Genomic DNA, 21,836 nt, shown 5'->3' with positions numbered 1-21,836 from the left:
GAGCCCCGGTGTGCGTGAGAGCACCCCGGGTGTGTGTGTAAGAGCGAGCCCCGGTGTGTGAGAGCCCCGGGGCTCGCTGCGGGCGCTGACGAGGGCCAGCAGGTGCGGCCGCCCCCCCGCTCTCGCCCGGCGCTCCCCGGCGGGGGCGGCCCCGCGCCCGCCCCGCCCCGGCCGGGGGCTCGCTCGCTCAGCCGCGGGCGGAGCAGCCGGCGAGAGGGCTCGGGATCCTCCTCCGCTCCGACGTCAGGCTGGGAGCGGGAGGCAGCGCCCAGCGCCGCCGTTGCCAGAGGCTCGGCGGCCGCCGGACGGGGCGGACGTCGGGGCGGCGACTCCCGGAGCGGCGGGGGGTGGGGAGGAGGCGCTATGGCCGACGTGTTCCCGGGCTCCGAGCCCGGCGCCGACCCGGAGGCGGCGCGGCGCTTCGCTCGCAAGGGCGCCCTGAGGCAGAAGAACGTGCACGAGGTGAAGGAGCACAAATTCATCGCGCGCTTCTTCAAGCAGCCCACCTTCTGCAGCCACTGCACCGACTTCATCTGGTGAGAGCCCGGGGCGCGCGTCCCCCCCCGCGCCCGCCGCCGCCCGGGCCCGCTCCGCCGCGGGGGATTCCCCGCCTCGGGCAGCCCCGGCTCCGGCGAGCCGCCCTCCCTGCCCTGCCTTCCCTTCCCTTCCCCGCCCGCCTGTCCCCGGGCAGCCGGGTCGCGGTGCCGCCGCTCTCGCCGGGGCCGGGCAGGTGACCCCGCTGGGGGTGACCCCCCGTGTCACCTCGCTGCCCCGGCGCTGTCGCATCCCGCTCCCGGCGGGCTGCGTGCGGCTGCCGCTGCTCGGGGGGCCCGGGGCTGGGCGCACCCCGCTCTCGGGGCGGGGGGAACCCCCAAACTTGCCGGCGCTCGGGGGGTCGCAGGGACCCGCAGGGTTTGGAGCCCCGCGCTGGGACCGTCGCTTCCCACATGGTCCAGAGCTGTGTTTCTCACCCCTCGTCCCCGGGGTCTGGGGGCTCAGCCGCGCTGGGACGGAGGGTGCCCGTGTCACACCGGGGCGTTGCTGGGCGGCAAAACTCGGGTCCCCCAGGTCGGTGCCCGCCCTTCTCCCTCCTGTGCCCAGGGCGGGCAGCGAGGCCGGGCGGGCACGGTGACACCGCTGCTCCGCTCCACGCCGAGGAAAGGGAGGGGTGGTTTTTGTGAGAGAAGGGTTCCTGCGCGAGAGGGCAGGAAAACTCCCTACCAACACCCTCATTGCTAAGCTGGTAGGGAGAAGTACAGCCGTGGGTTCGTGCCGTGCCGGGGCAGGCCGGGCCGTGCCGTGCCGGGCCAGGAACAGCGGCCCGGGCTCGGCAGGAGCCGTGCGGGGCTCGGCGGTGCCGGACCTGCCGGGACCGTGCAGCGCAAACAGCTCGGGATTCCCCTCCCGCACCTCGCTCCAGCCCTGCTCCGCCGCTCAAGTTTGCACCGCGGCTCTGGGTGCTCAAAAGGAGAGCTGAGATTTGTTCTGGCCGGAGTTGTGAGAGGGTCTGCGCGCGGCTGGCTCTGTGGCCGTGGCACGCTTCTTGCTCTTTTTATGTGTGTTTATGTCTCTGAACACGGACCTTTTCCTTCCTCTGTCAGTTTTCCTCTGCTCGCATGCTGAAGCAAAGCCTGTGCTTGTGCCAGAAATGATTGAAATATATTCGCAGGGTAAGGAAGGAAAGCTGACATGGTAGACTGCACAAGAAACAAGTCAAATTTCTGAGTTTTTCTTTCTTTTAATCTTTTTCTGGGGGAAAAAAAATAATTAAAAAGTGGAAGTTGGGTGTGGTAAAAGTGAGAGACCTTCAGGAACTGCTTCAAAGTTGATCTAAACCAGAATGAGTTGGGAGGTGTGAAAAACCGCTGCAGGGTTATTGCGAGCGGGGTTCGCGCACACCGGCAGCACAATTATAAAACAAAGCAAGCTCTGTCACGAATGACAGAGGATTTGGAGCTGAAAGGGTATCCCGTGGCTGACAGGTGGCAAGAGCGACTGGGCTCTTGTCTTGTCGTGCTTGCTGAGCCTGGGGAAGCTCCTCGCATTCCTTAGAAGAGCATCTGACACCTCCAAAATGAGTTTGGCTCTCTGGTTTGGAGGTGGGCCGCTCCCCATCGCGCACCATTGAGTGTTTCCAAATTGACTTGTGTCAATTAACAATGTTTGGAGGTATAAAGAACAGTAAACGCAACCTTTCAATGAAATATACAAATAGATTCTTTTCCTTAGATTACGTTTCATCAGGTAATATTTACCAAAATTGTTTAGTGCCTCCTTTTTCTCTTCAGTAACTTTCACCTCTCCGCTTTGGTTCTAGAGTGTTGATATTTTGTTAAAAGACTTTTTACTTAAAAATTACATTGTAACTGTTCTGGGAGTGGAATGGGCTGCGGCTCTGCAGGGATTCAGCTCAGACACTGAGCAACAGCCGCGCTTCTGGAGCAGATAAAACAGGAATATTTGCAAATAAGTCTATTTCAAAGGATTAAAAATTATCTCAGGTCTGTTTCATGTTCTTAGTCCCGCCATGGGCTTTCTTGTGATTGCATTTCCACGCTTCCAGCTTTTGAGTTTTATGAAGATGAGTGGTAAAAGCATCAGAATGACAATATAGGCACGTGTGCTGCCAAGTAAACAAGTACTTTGATTTTTCTCCTGGCTTTCCTAGTTCAGGTTTGCTTATAATAACAAGAAGTAGCAACTTGTGCAGAGAAATGCTCTAAGCTGTGTCATTTCAGCTTCATCCTGAAGGAACAGTGCACCGAAGGATTTGTCTCTTCCATAAATAAATAAATAAAAAGTGGAGAAATTGTTGATGCATTTTTTTAAGAAACCATTTCCATAAAGTTGATAATTAAGCCGCATGTTGTTAATTGCACACAGCTTCTCCAGCTCATGGCTTTGTCTGTTTGTGTGAGCAGCTCCAGCTCTCCAGATGAAAAACAGGCTGCAAAGAAAAAGGCAGAGAAATGTTTAGAGGCAGGATACTCAAAACAGTTATTTTTGTGGGAAGAGAATGCTTAAAGATAAACAAATAAATCCACAGCAGTGGAGTTTGCCAGAGGTACAAAATGTGTTGGAACTCTGGATGCCACTGTCATTGTATTCATTGCAGAAGTGCTGCACACACATTTGTGTTTCGTTATGGAAATGGAGCAAGGAAGCTGCAGAACAATCACTATGAAAATCAGGGGCCTGTCTTCTCCTTTATGTTGAGACAAGCAAAACTTTTCACCTGCTTGCTTTCCATACAGCAAACGGCTGGACTCTAGCTGAGCCTCACACCAGCAGCTTGTAATCCCAAAATCTGGATGAAACCCCAAGTCTGGTTTGTTTTACGTGCCTTTGCTGGAACTTGGAATATTTTACGTGGCTGTTAAATATACATGTGGCATTAAACGAGTTGAAATATTATGCAGCAATCACAGATGATGATAATTGTAGATCCAAAATAGCTTGTAAAATAATAATAATAAAAAAATTGTTGCCAGAAGCTGAAATTACATAGCTGGTGACAGCTATTGTTCTCTGCTTTGAAATGGGTGGGCTGGTCTGTGTTGTGTATTTCAGAATCTGTTGCTGTCGTAGCAAAACCTGAAGTAATTTAATATGAAGCTATTTTTATGTTTTTAGAGATCATTGAGTAGAAATTAAAACCAAACATACTAAGGCAGTTTTTTTCCTTCTTTATGCAGGGGATTTGGGAAGCAAGGATTCCAGTGCCAAGGTAAGCCACAGCTGCTTTGCTGGCACACACAGGTGGTGGCACCTCATTTTAAAGGTACCCAAAACTCGCCAGCAGCAAGAGAGAAACAATCCTGGAAAAACTAAGCAAGCATCATTGCCTATGTGAATCCTAAAATAAGGCAATTATTCAATTAAGTAATTATTGATTTTTATGTAATTTACATTGAACAATCAAGTAATTATTCATACTGTAATAATATAAAAAGTTGGTGGGTTTTTTTTTTAAATGCCAGCACAGTAAATATCGTATAATCTGCAAGATTCTAACTTTTCATGGAAATAATCTGTGCAATTTAGCTTTGCAGAGATCATTTTTCTCATCAGAAGCTCTTGTCTGTGTGGGCGTTTTGGAAAATGGATTCACTTTTTAGTCATATGGCTTCTTTTCATAACCCAAAGTCCCTGGTTTTCATTTTCATACAATGCATGTTCAGGAGGACCTTTGGCTTTATCTCTGTATTAGGACAAGACAATTCTGTCTTATGTAATACTGAATTACAAAAATGCAAAATCCAACTGTATAAAATCACTGACTTAATAAACCTGCTAACCTTGAGGAACTGAAAGCTGCTGTAGTATATCTGTAAATGCTGTATTGTCACACAGCCTGTATTTCTGCCAAATACTTATCATTATTTAGCATTTAATCATTAAATAACCACACCCACTAGTGCAGATTTTTTTCCTTTGTCACATGTTTGCTTAATTAGGATGAGCCTTTTTGTTGTCCCTCTCCCTTGCCCACCTTCTCCCTGTCACTCCTGCTGCAGCTGCATGTTGTGTACTCATTAGCTGCCCTTTTGCTTCTTTCTTCATGGCATTTCTGATGGCTATTTGCTCTTGCCTTAGAGCACATTTGACTCTCCTGAACATTGCTTTTACGTAGCAGTTAGGGAAATTATGGATTCTGTGGTATTTTTGTGAAAGTTGATGTGAGCTGATGCTTTTTGAAATTAAACCTCTGAGAAAGTGGATGTCAAAGACTGATGCCTTTTAAAGATTAGCAAGAAATAAGTTTTCTTTCTGCAAGTTGAGCCTTTCAGACACACACAGCATTTCCTGATGGAGGTAAGCAGACATCCATGATTGTTCCTCTGTGCCCCAAAACATTAATATTAAATTTTGTAGGTATCCTCCAGGGTTTTGCCACCCAACACATCCAAAGCAGTGCTGTAGATGAGTAGATGTGCAGTGCTGAGGTGGTAAGGGAATGGCATTTCCCCAGTCATTCAGGACAGCTCAGTGGTTCCTAGTTCAGGAATTATTTAGAGGTTCATTACAGATTTCTGCTGGTATACAGAAAATAATTGGGGCTGCATTCAGATGGAGCAGTTATCCAGCTTCTGCAGCTCGCACGGTGCTGACTTTCTGCTGTCTCCCAGCTGGGGGCTCAGGCTGGGCAGGATGCCCTGCCCTAGCCACAGATCCACCCTGGCCTGGCAGCTCATCTCCAGGGCTTTGGATTTCCTTTCCTCTTCAGTTTCCTTTCCTCTGCCTGGAATTCCTCCTGCCATCGTAGCTCTGCTGAGCCAGGAGCAGTTCTGCTGCTGAGGACTGATCTGTACAGAGCCAGCTGAAGTTCTGATTCAGTCTTGTTTCCCCTGCAGATAACATTCATGCACATAACCAAGTGTAAAGCACTAGAGCAGCTCTGTTTGTTTTTAAATGCCTCAGAAGTGACACTTTTTAGGAATCTAAATATGTTCAAACTTGGCTTTTGTCTGTATCAGAGTGAGAACCTACACTTTCTCTTTGGAGACTGCTGTATCCAGTGGTTTTGTCTGTGTTCTTGGGCAAAATCTCTGAGAAATACTCTGATTTTACATTGTTTGTAGCAAGCTGTTGTTTGTGCACTTTAAGTAATGGAGTTTTTTAACCATTATTCATTATACTTGTGTTCAAAATCAAGGAGCTCATACTCTTGGGATAATAATCTTGACAAATAAAACTTCCATGATAAAGTTAAACCACTGAATCAGTGTTTTTTCTGTTCAGCTTTCTGAATCTTCTGTCTAAAATGTCACCAGCTAAAGCTGGAAAGCCAAATTAGTGATCAAAACTACTGAGAACATGAGAAATTAAAACCAAAAGTCTGAAACTAGAAGGTAGGCTGCAGAAGAAAAGCCTAATTTCTATAATGAAGTGTCTGTCTTTACAGAGAAGAATGACAAATGGAGAATAAAGTGGAATTTTCAGTACGACATGAAGGAAAGAACACTGCAGTGACAGCTCTTAGCATGACTGGAGTTCTTCGTTCTTCAGGGTTTCCATTCTAAAAAGCCTCTTCTACTCTGTCAAGAGTGTTGTAAAATCTCCCACTAGACACAAACTTGACCTCAGGCAGAATTCAGAGCTGGGGGTTTTGTTATTTCCAAAGTTGTTTGAAATTCTTCTTGTCTTTGATCCCAAGGGGAAGAGGAAGGCCCACAACAGTCACACACCACACTCAAATAATGTTTCTACTATGAAAAACTGCAATTCTATCAATATTTGCATTAGAGTTCTTTAATTAAACAAAAGGTCTTAATTGTTATGCAGTTTTAAAAATTGCAGCAAATATAGTATGTTTTTTATGTATTCTTAAAAATGCCATTTAAAAAGTGTCACACAAAATACAGTTTTAGTTTTATTTTTGAGATGCCCTCAAACAAAATATTTTAATTTAATATTTTAATATATACTTTACTGGAACTTAAACTGCTATAGTGAAATGATCTGATTTTGACCCATTTTTTCATTGGACTTGCTTAGATCCCTGTTTCTGCTGTAGTATTCAGCTTCAGCATTACATAAAGACATTTAAATGGGCTCTTTAGAATTGAAGAGAATTATTTCAATTTATGTCCCTAAAACATTTTGCAAGATAATTTTTTTCCACCTCATTATTTATGGGATTCTGATGAATTTGCAAAAGACAGCAAATTAAATTTTGGTGTGGTTTTAATGCCTTGAATGTGGCAGAGGGTCAGGTGCAATTGCATTATTACCACACAAATGCTCAGCAAGGGACAGTCCACATGCTAAGTAGTTTGTCTTTCTTAATGGGTGCGTTTTAATGTGGCTGCTGAATATTCCAGCAAACAGAAGCTCAGGAGGACTGCTGAGGTTTGCAGGCAGCCATGTGTTAGTTCATGGAGAGGAGGCAGAATTCTCTTGCATGATTGGAAAGAAGTTTTTTAGAGAAGGGGGTTGGGCATCATGAAGTAGCAGTGGAAAATGTCTGTCTTTCTGGCCATGTGTGGGTTTGAAAATGGACTTAAAAGACTTTAGCAGGATTAATATTCTCCTAGATAAAGGATTCAGGAAGAATTTCTTCACAGGAAGGGTGGCCAGGCATTGGGAGGGGCTGCCCAGGGAGATGTGGAGTCTCCATCCCTGGGTGTGGGCTCGGTTTTCTGGGCTGGTGACAAGGTGGGGATTGGTCACAGGTTGGACTCAATGGTCTGGGAGGTCTTTGCCAACCTCAGATTCTGGGATTCTCTCCAATTTTTATTCCTGTTATTAGAAAGCATTTTGCCGTCTGATATTTGTGGTTTGTTGTTGATTTATAGAAACATGAAGTATTTAAAATATTGTGTCTGTGAAGCAGGAGTTCTCATTCTGCTGTTTTGCTTTTGCTGTTTGCTGTTGATCATGTCTGTGGCAGTGCAAACACGATGGGAGGATCATTCCAGGAAGTTTTGGCTTTGTTTTCTTTTCTTACATTGTCAAGCAGGCCAGCAAGCTGTCTGTAGCACTGAAAGCTTTCCTCTGATGTGCACCTGGAAATACTGCAAGAGCAATGTGAAAAACAGAATAATTTAAAGCTTTTTCAATCTGCCACAGCATGAAAGTTCTTCTTTTGAGACAGCTAGCTTTAAATTAAGCAAGCAATTAAGTTAAATTTTGGCTTCATCATCCTTTTGATAGACTGATCCCCTCTGAGTGTAACCTATACTTGTTTCTTTCTGTTGGATTTGTAAGAAGCATTTTTCTGCTGAACAGACATCAACAAATAGGAACTCAGTAAGATGTGAAGAACAAACATTGTAGAACATGTATTTATGTAGGTTTAGAGGTTGTTTTAAGTTCACCACTGAAGGCTCAGCACATTTCCTCAGGGCAGAAATATTTTTAGTTACAGTAATATAAATGTGATCAGCTCATGTTCCTGATCAAGGCTCTGTTGTTCATTCTCTCCTAAATGGTCAAAATTTGTAGTTATTAACAGCAAGTTTTCCCTCTTTTACATGGTTGCTGCAGGCTTTACTGAAGTGCAATATTCTGCTGTAGTTCAGCTGTGAAATACATTTGGCTTTAGGATAGTAATGAGCTAAGGAAGAGTTTCACATTTGTTTCCTAATTTACATAAATAAAAACTAGAGAAATCAATTAAAGCAGATCATTATGCTTCCCCTATCTGGGCAACTATTGCTCTTTCCACTGTTTTTTCCTGTCTTCCCCCAGTTTATTTTCAGATCAGTTTTCTCTGAATGTTGAATTTTACCTTCCACTGTGGTCCTAAGCTGCTTGGAACAGCTCGTGCCATGCTGGGTCTGGGCTAGGCAGACATCTACAGCAATTCCTTCACTGAAAAGGAAAACGGGTACATTTTATCAGTTTTTAATACTCAAATATTGTAACACTGGCACATCAAACCAGCACTTCATTTCCTCTGCATTGTTTCTCTTTTATCTGATGATTCTTGACCTCTTTTCTACAACAAAAAGACCAAAGAACCTCTTGGTGCCACCTCATTTTTAAATCACATATTTTCATTTAAAATGTTATGTTAAAGGTCTGTGTAGTGTTTTGGTTGAGAAACTGATTTTTACTGCTGTATGATCTGAAGATTTGAACCAGTGAAAACTCTGACACTTCCAACCTGGTTGACACCCACAGTTTTCATCAGTCTTCAGTGCTGATATATTTGTAGTAGGAGCAGCACCATTTATTCTTTTCTATATATGGATCAAGGTTTAATTCTTGGTTTTCCATCCTGATGGCTGTGTTTCCCCTACAGTTTTTTCTTCCTTTAACAATCTTCATTTGCCTTTGTAACCAAGAAAGAGAAATCTATTGCTTTGCAGCGTTGTTTCTCATAAAAATAATTTGTCTTCCTTACTTGGAAATGTTTTTGCCAAAGGGTGGACAAGACACAAAGCAAGTTCCCCTTTCTATGCCAGAACTGCTTCTCTTGTATCATTATCATTTTTGTGGTGAGAGGGGATATTACAGACCAGGGCTTGAACAATGTGGGTGTTTTCCTTTGTGCTCTTTATATTATTTATTAGTCATGTGCTGCAGTTTACATTTACTAATGTTGCTCTAAGCCTGAGATTGAGAAATTAATTCCATGGAAGGTTGTGACTGCGGAGCTTGAAAGTCAGCATGAAATCTTCTGAAATGGGAACTCAGTAAAAAATACACTTGCAGCAGCTGCCTCGTTAATATATTTTCATGGGCATTACTTGGGGGTATCTGTTCAAAAATGGAACCCCCAGAGCAAAACCCAAACTGTTATACACACTCCCCAAAAAATCACAACCCACACAAAATAATGAACAGCACCTGGGAGCATGAATTGTATCTGCAGGCAGTTTCCATGATTCCTCTCTCTCCTTTGTCCTTTCCTTTGGCCTTTTGCTCTCAGCCTGGTCCGTGGACTGTGTATTTCTGGATCCCTTCTCAAAAGGCAGTAATTTTATTGATCTGCAGATAATTTGACATATACAAACATACAGATAAGATGCTTGTTGTGCATTTGTCTTGTCAGCTCCTATTTATTGTTCCTCCCCTCCCTCGGCTGTCCTTACTTCTGCAACGTCTGACCCATTTTATGAGGAAATATGGTGCCATTAATTGCTGATGCCTGTGAAAGCTGAGATTCTGTTCCTATTTCTGCAGGTGAGCTCTGAGAGGTTTTTGAAAAATTGCCCATGTTCTGAGTTCTTCCTGAGAACAGCAGTGATGGGTGAAACTCCTGAGTCTTAATGAGTGCAGACCCACGAGTGCTGGCTCAGAGCAGGAGAGCCCTTTGGAAATCCCAGTCATCCCAGCTTTGTCTGTGCTGCTGGGTGGTCCTGGAGCATGGAGCTTTTCCTTTGGGTGCTACAGAGCAGGTGCTGGAGGCTTTTGGTTCCTGGACACCACCAGACATAAAAGCCCTGAAATGAAGAGCTTAGTTCACAGCATTTTCCTCCACAGATGTGTTCCTTTTGGAGCGTTACCTGGCCATGCAGGTGTGCAGGTTTTGCTTTCAGCCATTGCCTTCTGTGCTGGGAAGGGGATTTGCTGTCCCTGAGCTGGGTGGAAGGGGCAGCAGGACATCTGTGTCAGGACAGGGAAGGTGCCTCTGTGTGTTGGTGAGGATTCTTTGTTACTACAATCACATGCTTTCCCAAACTTCAATATATTGTGTAGATCAGGATGAGTCGCCATTCCTGGAGGCATTTAAAGATGTGGACGTGATTCTTGGGGACATGGTTTAGTGGTGGCATTGGCAGTGTTAAGGGTTGGACTTGATGGTCACCAGGGTGTGCAGGGATAGGACTGAAGGAGGGCAGGTTTAGGTTAGAAACAGGGAAAAAATCCTTCCCTGTGAGGATGGGCAGGCCCTGGCACAGCTGTGGCTGCCCCTGGATCCCTGGCAGTGCCCAAGGCCAGGCTGGACAGGGCTGGGAGCAGCCTGGGACAGTGGAAGTGTCCCTGCCATGGCAGGGGTGGCACTGGATGGGCTTTAGGGTCCCCTCCAACCCAAACCATTCCATGATTGTTTGCAGGTCTTCTCCAGCCTAAAGGATTCTGTGATTCTCAATGCTCAGTACACAATTAACTGTGTAATTCACTCAGCACTGAACATGTCAGTAAATAAATAAATATGGCATTGTACTCCTGTTTTTCTTGAAAATTTCTTTGGTGATACCGTGCTCATCAAGCCTCAAACATAATTAAACCTTATCTTGCAGCAAACATTTTTTTCTTATATTCCATTTCAAAATCAAAACCATCTTCACCCTTCCCACATTCTGCCATGTGAAGTTTGTTTACTGGCATTGGTCGGATATCCCAGCAGTGTGTTCCAGTTAGGAGACTGACTGTTCCAGTGCCCTGGATGTAATTCCATGAAGCTCTTCAGCTTCTAATTGAACATGTGGGAGTGATAGCTCATCCCCAGTTGACAGATAAACCAGTTTGAGGCCTGGGCAAGATAAAGTTTGTCACATTCTTAATTTTTCCCTCTCCCTTGGCTATCCTGCTCATCAGCTGCTGTTACACACCACATATGGTGTTCATTTTATAAAAGATTTTTGTGGATGCCATGAGCAGAATTTAATGAAATGCTGAAAAGAAAGTTGCAAGAAGATGAAGAAAACAGATTTCCCTCTTGGGATGCATTGATAATTATTTCTTTTATGTTTGCTTTTGTGGGTTGTTTCTCTTTAGGGTGAGAGGTAAAAATAATAAGTTATTTAATAAATACTTTAGGCTCAGTTCCTCAGCTTTTCCATCTGCAGTAGAAGCATGAAAATCTAAGGGAGAAGTATTCTCTTGTGTGTAATTAATAACAGGAACTACCCTTTAAGTGTTTTTGAATTCCTGTGGATGCTGAACATTTTAATTCTAACTGTTTCCAGCAGTGCCTGTTGACGGCTTGCAGAGGCTGGGAGTGCTTGGAGCTGGTTATCAACTGTTAATTTTTCAATTGCAGCTATTTCTGAATAATGCCTTCCATAAATGTGATTCATGACTGTTACCTTCTAAGTCAGGCAGCCAAACATGTGCATATGTAACTTTCTGTGCATTTCAGTGTCATTTACTTTGGCTTCTTAATTAGAATGTGATCTACATTAAGTTTTTTTGTTCCTTTTTGCAATTACATAATATAGACTCTAAGGTACTGCAGGCATGTAGGTCTTTTTTTCAGCTTATATTCTAGCTGGCTTAATTTAGATTTTGAAATCATATTATTCTATTAATTAGAATCGTTTCATCAAGTGAGCTTTATTAGAAGTCTGAAATATGTCCTTATAAATGTAGAAGTCTAGTGGAATCATTATTTTTGTCTGTCCTGTCTAGTTTACAAAATGTCCTCTTTTATTTATCATTTAGACTGATACAGAAACATACATTTTAAACTAAAAGTGCAAATTCATCCAGAAACACCAAAAATATAGCCATTATTGCTCTTATTTGCTACTCCTTAGTTTTTAAAACGAAGCTGCAAAAGTCTAATTAATGCTTGTCTTTATACTATGGCCTGTCAGGGTTTAGATTTGCTCATCATTTACAAATAGAGGTTTTGCCACTGTCAGAAGTGTCAGTGGATGCACAGTGATCAACACAAATTGCACATTCAGGGCTTTATTTGCCTTGTGTAGCAATTGTCAAGTTGTCTTCCTTTTGCTAAGAAAATAGCTCATATTTTTAAAAAAGTGATTTTTAACTGGAGTTGCAGCTATTGCTCCTTGTTTGTCTTTAACTTCAATTAAAGGGGTTATATACAGCTCTCAGTATTGCATACACTGCAAGCATTTCCATAGAGTTAAATGAAGCTTGTAATTTATTCTGAAGCAGAATTTTATGAAGATTGTGCTGCTGAGAACTCCACATTTTTGTCTCTCTAAATGATCCTTACACTGATGGCACAGTTGAACATTGGTGGCAATCCATTTTCAAATATGAAAGCTACAAGGATCAGGTGTTTAGAAGCTGGGTCCTGTGTGCCTGGCTTTTGACACCAGGATGTGCATGATGGTGTCTACTTAGAATATGTTAAAAAAGGATTAGTGACTCAAAAGTGGTTTAAATACTGATTTTCCTTATTTTACTGCTGAATGAAGGACCAGCACATATCCAAGGCATGGGCTGTAGATAGAAATTCTCATTTTGAAGAGTGTTGAAGGTTATTTCCAATGTAACTCTCCTCCCAAAGCACATTCTTCCTTTTCCTTTGAAATTATCAGCAGTTTTAACTTCCCTGGAATGTGTGCTGAATGTGGTATTTTAGCTCCTTAGTAAACAAGCCATTATTCATGTACGAGAAGGAGTTGGAATAATACTTTATCTTCTTTCAGCTTCTAGTCTGTGTGGGTTTATTATTTTGGTTTTTACTCAGCAAGATTAGCCAGAATCCACCTCGAAGTAATCGTGTTCTCAAGGAATTGGCCTTTAATAGTAAAAAAAAAAAGAAAAAAATAGGAAAAAAAGTGACTATGTTCTGAGAGTGCAGAAATAATCCTTATTTTATGCAAAGTGGTTGTGTACATCAGTGTTTTATTGGCTTGATTTTCAGTTTCTTTGTTTCTTAAGGCATTGCTGTTGGGAAAAATCCCCCTTATAGTTATTTTTGCTCCTCTACCACCCTATGTGCATTTCCACGGCATCTCCTGATTCCCTGGGAGAGGTGTTACCTCTCCTGTTCCCTAGAAGCCTCTTACCTGAAATACTTTTCCATTTCTTGCATCCAGGCTTTGATCCTGAGAGGATTTTGTGTGTCTGAAGGTGACACCCTGCGAGGTGCTGACAGGTTCTGGGCAGCTCCATTTCTCTCCTGTTCCAGAATTGCATAAAATAGGTTTCAGCCTAACAATTCCCTGAACTTGTTCCCATTAAAAATATTACAAAATAATGATAAACATAGAAACAGACTGAGCAGCAGAGTTTATTTTAAAGTGTATATATAGTTATTTTCATGTTAGCTGATTGAATTTGTGATGTGCTGTGAAATTAGATTTTGGACTGTTCCTACCTTGTTTGTAAATTTTAAATTAATTAATTCTGAGCTTACTCCAAGTATGTCAGTTTTATATCTTCCTTTTTTTGTCATCAGCTTTTGCAAATTACAAATGTTGGATGTAATTTTATAGAGTGAAACTTCCCTGTTGAAACAAGTGATGTGGATGCAGCAGAAAGCAATAAGTAGATTCCTCTGGGTAGGTGTTTTTCAGTTCTGCTCTGTGTATGTGCCATTGAGAAAAATACTGCAACAATACAGAAAGAAAAGAGAAAAATATGATTTCATTTATGGTCTGTTTCAAATAGTTTGATGCCTAGATATTGCTCAGAATTCCTTTAGATCTTATTGAGAGATCCTAAGTTGTGAACCTTTAAAACACAGCAAAGGCTCAATAAATCTTGTTGTGCAGCTTAGTTAAACTGTATTTTATGGTGCTTTTAATGCAGTGTATGGCCAGCACAAACACACAACTATGGCAATTGCCCAAAGACCCTGGGGAATTTTGTGTTTTGTTAGATATGAAAGCTTCGTGAAGTATCATTCTTAGTCCAGTCCAGTGAGAAAAAGTGGATTTTTTTTTTTACTGGTAGTTTATTTCTTTGTGTTTACAGAATCGCAGAACAGCTTTGGCTGGAAGGGGCCTTAAAGCCCATCCAGTGCCACCCCTGCCATGGCAGGGACACCTCCCACTGTCCCAGGCTGCTCCAGCCCTGTCCAGCCTGGCCTTGGGCACTGCCAGAGATCCAGGGGCAGCCACAGCTGTGCCAGGGCCTGCCCACCCTCACAGGGAGGAATTTCTTCCCAGTATCCCATCCAAACTTATTCTCTGGCAGTTTGAAGCCATTCCCTCTATCCTATCCCTCCATCCCTTGTAAAAAGTCTCTCTCCATCTTTCCAGTGGCTCCTTCAGGCACTGCAAGGCCACAGTGAGGTCACCCCAAAGCTTCTCCTCTCCAGGCTGATCAACCCCAGTTCTCCCAGCCTTTCCTCCCAGAGCTGCTCCTTCCCTCTGCTCATCCTGGAGCCTCCTCTGGGCTCTCTCCAGCTCCTCTCTGTCCTGGGGCCTCCAGCTCTTTGCTGTGTGTTGGTGCCACCAGCACAGGTCCTGCCCCTGTGCACCAGTATCCCTGATTTGCCTCTGAAAAGGAGCACTAAAAAGCTGTGTAGTCGCTGAAGAGGGTTCTGAAGTGCAAGTGGTGGAGATGTTTTATACATTTTCCTGGGAAGCTGTATTGTTTCCTAATGGATCTGCAGTCGTTATGCCAACTGCACAGCAGGCTTTTGCATTAGAGGGTTTTGCGTTCTGGTGCTCCCTGTGTGCTCTTGCCAGTTGTTGTTTTACTGAGCAGTTCTTTTAAGTGTTTTGTTCTGCCTCAGGTACCCAGGTGTGCCTGATGGAGCTGTAAAACTGATGCCTGCCCTTGTTTTCCTAAAAGGCAGCAAAGCTCATCTCTAAGATTTCTGCAAAACCCAAGTCTTGTCAGCATCTCTTGATGCTGTGTAATGAGGAACAGCTTAGTTGTCAAGTTTATATAAAGTGCTGATGATCTAATTGAGCTTGAGCTTCTTTGAACCCTTTGCAAAAAACAGAATTTTCTTGTATATTATTAAACCTGGTACAAGGCCAGGCGTCACTTTCATTTCAGAATATAAATGCGTGATGTTACAAACATTTAAGGCTCGTGTTTTATTCAGTGCTGCACCGTCGTTCTCTGGCAGCAGAGGTTTTGCATGGCTCCTGTGGGTTTGGATACTTGACAACAAATGTGCTGAAGGCAAGGTCTGTCAGTGTCAGGGGTTCTCCTGGAAGTCCAGCAAGCAGCAAATCCCTGGAGGCCTGGGACTGCTCAAGTACCTTGGAGCACAAATACCTCACCCTGACATCTTGCTCAATATGCCTTGTCCAGGCTTCTTTTTTCATAAATGGACTAGAAAAAGTCCTAAACCACTGTAAAATATTTGCTAAGAGAGCGATTTCTATTTTGGGAAGAGGGAGGACAAACGTTTGTCGCTGCTGCATCCCTCCCCTGCTTTCTGCAGAGGGTCTTTGACCTCAGATTCCTTTGTTTCCTGCCTGCACCCAGAGCTTCCCTGGCCCTGTGCTGGTGCTGTGCATATTTATAGTCACAGACTGCAACTGCAGCTCCTGTTTTTAAACAACCCAGCCACCATAATGGACATATAAAGTCTCAAGGGTTTTTATTGCTCCTGTCATCTCAAGTGCTTTTGAATCCTGATTACAGAGCAATAAAATGTGGTTGGTTGGGTTAATGTGACTGACAGGGACGGGGACTCTGTGTGAGAGGGTATTGAGTGAACAGATTCATTGATGCAAGGCCGTGAATTTATGGACATTCCTTAACTTTGGAGTATTGATTATATAAGTAAATGTGTAGCCTAAGATTGATGGAGGGAATAAAAGACCTCATATATCATTAATGCGCTTGGGAGGTCTAATTGGGGTTGTGCAGGTTTTTGTAATGAGCTTTCTGAAAGAAGCATTGATAAATAAGTTCAGTAATTTTTAATGAAGTCCTCAGCACTATCTATGAAGCTTATTTTGTAATTTAAATCAATACCTTAGACAGAGTGATAATTGTAGAACTTACTGTTGAATTAAATTTTTAATAACTCTTGCTTTCTTGGCTTTTATTCCACTTATGCAAATATTGACCTTTGAATTCTTACTGTTTCCTGTGTTTCATTGAGCCTCACTTTGAAGGGGTGAGGGGATGTGTGTGTGTCATCTTTAAGCTTTGGTTGTAATAATTAAAAGGGCAGTGTCAGACATTGGATCATTTGACATTTAACATGGCCAAATGAAAAGGAAATCAGCGATAAAAATCAGTGGGGTTAATCTTAGAAGTGTCAGATTTGCAGAGCAGAGAATGCAAACTGGGCTGGCCAGCAGGTGTGTAAGGGATGCCTTTCCAGAACTTCCAAAACACAGTTTGTCCCAGTTCTGCACTCTTTGTGGGAGTGAAGGATTGCGTTCATGCTGAGCTAATAAATGTTCTTAAAAATTTTAAAGCCTGGATCTTGCAATCTGCTTTGTAGAAGGGATCAGTATCATCATGGTCAGTGGATGCTTATCTATTACATTCTTCTGTATGGAACAACTGTTGGGATCTGACCTTAATCTGTAGTTAATAGTGTGGGCTTTAATGCTTATTTTTATTTGCAGTTCAGAGATCTTCTGAATAACTGAAGCCTCATATTATGCAGAGTTCTGCATTAATATTTAGTAAAGCGAGCTGCCCTTGATACAGGAGGTTTAGTAACCTAGAGAGACACGAGATGTGCTGATACTTGCACATATTATCCTCTCACTTTCCAGATGTACTTTTTGAAGTGGAAATTATTTGCTGGAGCTCAGTATTGAAATTTCAATTTGATAGCACGATAAGGTCTCCTGAAGTTTTACACAAAAATGTTCTGTCACATAAATAGGTGATATAATTTATATTATGCTTGCTATGGCTGCATGTAAGGACAGAGCTATGAACACCACCTGAAGCATCCACTGGATACTTGGCTCATGCAAAAAGAATTTCTCATCGCAGATATCTCTTGTAACAGTAATTAAGAGGCACAAGTGAGAAGATGCAATCCTTGGTTCCTAGGAAGCTCAGAGGGCTTCATGCCCTGTGCTTGTGTCAAACATAAATACACCCTGTGAAATAATTTGTGTATTTTACCATCCACACATTGCTGACCCTGTAAGGAAAAGCCCACAGCACCATTCCTCAGCAAACAGAGTTATGCCAGGCTTAATGATAGGGAGATGATTTATTTTCATCCCCTCCCCTCTTGTTTTAGGGTATAGTTATCGATGGAGCAGAAAATTATATATTTAAAGCTTATTCTCCTCAGGTACGCCCTTCTCACTTGGTGTGAGACTGTTCCTGCTGTGCTGTCATGGGCACAGGAAGCTCAGCTGATGGCTCTGCTGTGTGTGGTGTTAGGAGAAATTCACTCCTTGAGCCAAGTTCTGTCTGTAGCTCCCAGTGAGTTTTAGGGTGAATTTATCCTTCTGTGGAGGTTGTTTTGTTGTATGCAGTTAATTGAATTAAGAGGATCTCAGAAATCAAAGGGCTGATGGGAGATGGGAACAACGATGATCTTGCTTGAGAAAATCAAGAGGTAGTTTCTGTTGTGTTAGCTGTAAAATTGGTAAGAAAATGTTTAAGTTGCTTTTCAGGTTGCGGTTTTCTTTTTTTTTCTCCTTCTATTAGGTCATATTTTGAACAAATAGAAGCCTTAATTCAAGCTCTTCTTGCATGGACAAATTATTTATCCCCAGGTTGAGGCTTAAAACCAGAGTAATTTCCTTTTCTGTGGTGTCTCTTTGTGCAGTTAGGCATTCATCCTGCCCTGCAGGGTAACAGATGCAACCTTAGGAGCAAGCAGCCCCAGCTTTTGTGTTACCAGCCACCAGGAAATATCACCGAATTACCGCAGTACAAAACGCATCTGTTGGAAAGAAGTTTCAATCTTTTGTGAAATAGGACTGGAAAAAACATGTCTGGGCTGGGGAGTGGCTCTGGAGAGAGCCGTGCTGCACGAGGGGTGTGGGCCAGGTGAATGAGCTCTTTTCAGAAACCACCCTGGAGTTGGGTCCTTGGGCTCCTCTCCAGCTGCTCTGGCTCTCGGGCTGTGGTGAGTGAGCTCTGGGGTTTCTCCCAGCTGAGATCTGCCCCTCTGCAGCCTGGTGGGCAGCAGCCTGGGTTTGGCTGGCTGCACAACATCTAAAACTTTCAGGTTTCGTTGCTTATAGTTCCTGATTTAGCCTCGACTTGTCTGTGTGTCTTGCCTCCTTGTTTTTGCAGGAACACCATCCTAATTTGTGCATTCCAAAGGAAAGCATGAAGCTACAAATCCACTCTTTAACATTTGCCTGGGCCCCCAGTTTTGATATTTTATTAATTTGCTTTAATGGCAGAACCCGTGTTGCCATGAGAATGCTTTTGAAGGCTGCTCTCAGGAGCTGATGTCCTGCTGAGTTTTCCAGCAGCCTGTCCTAATTCTGGCATGTCCCTGACACAGAACTGCCAGCCTGGTCCCTCCTCCCACCTCACACTCTCTGCAAAGGCACCACAGCCTCCCTTTCCTGTTCTTCACATCACCAGGGCTTGGCAAAGCAAGGTAATGAGTGCTGGATTAGTTGTTAACACAGGGTAAAACATCAATTTTTTTTCATCACTCTTAGCCATGAAGCCTTCAAAGATTTCAGACTGAATGGAGAAAAAAAAATCTTTCTGCTCTTGCATATTTTGGACTTTGGTTTTAGGAGAGGTAGAACACTGGTTATTATTTAACATGTGTAGTACCTGTATAATGGTTCTAAAATTAGTCAGTTTTAAAATGGTTTTAAATTTGAATTGCTTTCAGGTTGAGTTGGGATATGAAAACATCTCTCTGTAGATCTTTTTTGTTAAGTTGTGAGATCAGTTTCCACAAAAATTCATTGAACAAGCTAGCAATTCAAAGCTTGCTCAGCTTCAAAACAGGTGTGTCCAAAATGGGTCCTCTTTGATGGGAGACTTCAGGCTTTCACTAGAATAATGCAATAAACCAAGGTGTTATTCAAAATTCTGTGTTTCCAGATCAGTTTTATGAAAAGAGCCAGTTGTGAAGATGGTGGGTGATTTTAGGGTTAAAAAAATTTCATGCTGTCTCTTGAGTAGATACCAAGATCTCTGATAGCAGAACTTTTTATTTATAGATTGCTGGTGTGTTTACAAGACAGAAATTTATCAGCAATCCAGATGTTCTAGTTTTGCTAATTAACCTGTGTCTGCACACCCTTGGGCTGTCTCTTCACATTTGGACCTGCAGATCATAACATGCTTATGGTATTCAAACCAAAAATGTGTCTGGCATTCCTAAATGTTGTTTCTAGACAACACTCTGCATTTCTGTCATTGATTTTAGGCTCTCCAAAACACTAAAAACGGAATTGTTTTGAGTTTTATTTGTGTGTTAGACTAATAGTGCCTCCACCTGTAAAATGGGATATTTAGCAGTGCTTGGGTTGCACAGACTGTGTCAGGATCAGGGAGATGAGCGTGAGATAAACGTGAAACAGGACTTGTTTTGTTTTTCATTGCTGTGGTACAAAGTCTTGTGCAAAGATGTATTTATGCTTCACGAGCTCCTGGTCCTGAGGAGTGTGAATATTCAAGGGATGAGTCAGAATGAGAACAGAACCTTGCAATTCTGACCTCTGATGCAGTGAGCTGGCTGTACTGTGTTGCTTGAGCAGACTTTCTCCCCTGGTTGCCCTTGCTCTTGATTCTGCAAAGTAAGGGGTGAATTTTTGGCTGGTGGGAATTTGTAGTTTTTCAAGCAGGACATTGTAGAGGAGATCACAACCTAGAAACAATTTTATCTTTCACCGAGGACTTATTTTCATAACTTACATCTGAAGAATGAATTATGTTTTCTTACTCTTCCATTTGGTTTTCTTATGGGGAGTGTATTCTAAATCTAAACCTCTTTTGCCTTCTTGAGCACACTCTGTGACTCAAGGGTTGTTTAAATGAGAATAAATGTGTCCTGGGTACCTCTCTCAATGGCTGCTTGCTCCCAAGTAATCTATTCCCAGCATCATCCATGTGGCTGGCACCAATCCAGTGATGAGTTTCTGCAAACTGCAATAACCCTGCCCGTGCCAGACCCAAGCTTGCCTCTGCTCCAATGTTGTCATTTCATCTCTCGCTTGGCGGGTGTGAATTTAAATTCTGATTGCAGAGTTGAAACATTTTATGTATTTAGGTTGGGAAGTCAGCGAGCTGCTTCCTCTCTTTTCGTTCATTGCAGGATTAAACTTGAGAAATCCATACGAGCCTGAGATTTTTTGGATACTATTGTGGGTACTGATGGTATCTACCCTGGCTTTGTCAAATCCCTCTTTGCAGCTGACGGGTTGTGTGAAAGGGCTGAAGTAGTGAGCACATGTTGAGGCTCTAGTGAGATTTGTACTATATTCCAGCAGTTCTGAATCCTCCTCCTAAACCATGGCACTGTTTTTTGGGTCATGGTTAACACGCTAAAATTTTATCCAGTCATGCTCGCAGAATCTCGTTATCATCGCTGAATTCTGCTTCTGGAGAAGAAATGCTTTAAAAGCTTGTTGCAGATGGTGTTCCATCTTCACAGATAATAAGATTAAAATGTGTGATGAGGCATCTCCAGAACAAGCCCGGGATGGTGTTGGGATCCTGTCACAACCTTTGTGCAAGTGACAAATGATGCAGGGAATCAATGTCTTGGCTAGCTTGATTCTGGGGGAAACTTGGTACAGCTGTGTCTTAAAAAGCCTGGGAAAACTATTTATAGGAACTAATTCCTGCAGATAGCAACAAATCCAGCATGCTATCACCATCCTTGGGATGTTTCCTTATTTGAAGCTGATGGAATGAAACGGAGATTTATTAAAAATGCAGCATCCAGCAGAGCTCTAAACCCTGAGTTTCAAGAAGTATTTTGGCTTCCTGACGTTGCTTCTTTCATCCAGGAACACCCTTTGGCCTCGATTGGAGGCAGATTTTTTTCTGCTTTAGCAGCTCTCAGGCTGGAGGGAGAGCTCATAATTTCCCCTGGAGATGAGCCTGGTGCCAGGCTGCTTCCAAGCAGGGCAGGGAGTTCACCCTGCGGTGCCCAGGCAGTGAAACTCGTGTGGCTCCTTCCCCTCCCTGCCAGCCTGCAAAGGAATTTGTGCCTGGCAAGAGGGGACCTGCCCTGAGCTTGCTCCATCACCAAAGCGATTCCTGTGAGCAGAGGAGGAGCAGGGAACGGGGAAGGGACAGCAGGAGGAGCCTTGGGGAAGGGAGAGAGCCAGGAGCAGAGAGCTGGGGATGTGCCTGGGCATCCTGGCAGGTGGCAGGAGTGGCTCTGGAGCAGCTGGGTTTGCACCTCCGTGGCCTCTGTGTTGTTGGAAGGTTGGAGAAGGAATGGATTCCAGTAAACTGAACCTTCCACACGATGCTGCTTTGCATCTGTTTGAAAAACTTCTATGTATCACCACTGTTTTTTCACTTTTGGGGTTTTATCTGACATGAAGCGTTTCCTCTAGTCCTTGCTGCATCTGTAGGAAGGTTGCTTTGTGGGGTTTTTTCAGTTGCTAATTTTTCTATTAGCAAGAACTGAAATGTAGTTTAAACTATTTAATTTCATTAAAGCCTTGTATGCTAGAATTTCCATCAAAATGAAACTAGTAACAGAATCTTTGGCTTCTAGTATTTTGCCTTGCCACTCTCAGTCACTTTAACATAAACAAAAATATTTCAGAAATTTATTCTGAAACAATCTTTTTATTAATTTAATTCATTTAATTTTACACTTAGAAATCACTTTATAATGGAGCTTC

At 43.2% G+C, this 21,836-nt stretch overlaps 1 protein-coding gene across 2 annotated transcripts in view; it reads left to right on the top strand.

Moving 5' to 3' along the window:
- Positions 1-363: 363 nt before the first annotated feature.
- The window catches only part of PRKCA (protein kinase C alpha), a 146,482-nt gene continuing 125,009 nt past the window's right edge, over positions 364-21,836 (top strand). For both annotated transcript variants that reach the window (XM_039715914.1, XM_039715915.1), the window contains exons 1-2: positions 364-536; positions 3,696-3,727. In XM_039715914.1, the coding sequence (XP_039571848.1) occupies positions 364-536; positions 3,696-3,727 (205 nt within the window). The remainder of the gene's footprint in view (positions 537-3,695; positions 3,728-21,836) is intronic.

The sequence above is a fragment of the Passer montanus genome, unplaced genomic scaffold, assembly GCF_014805655.1.
Source record: "Passer montanus isolate IOZ18808 unplaced genomic scaffold, ASM1480565v1 scaffold35, whole genome shotgun sequence".
NCBI classification, from domain to species: domain Eukaryota; kingdom Metazoa; phylum Chordata; class Aves; order Passeriformes; family Passeridae; genus Passer; species Passer montanus.
Note: the sequence above shows the minus strand (reverse complement) of the source record. Positions and strands in the feature narration are given on the sequence as shown.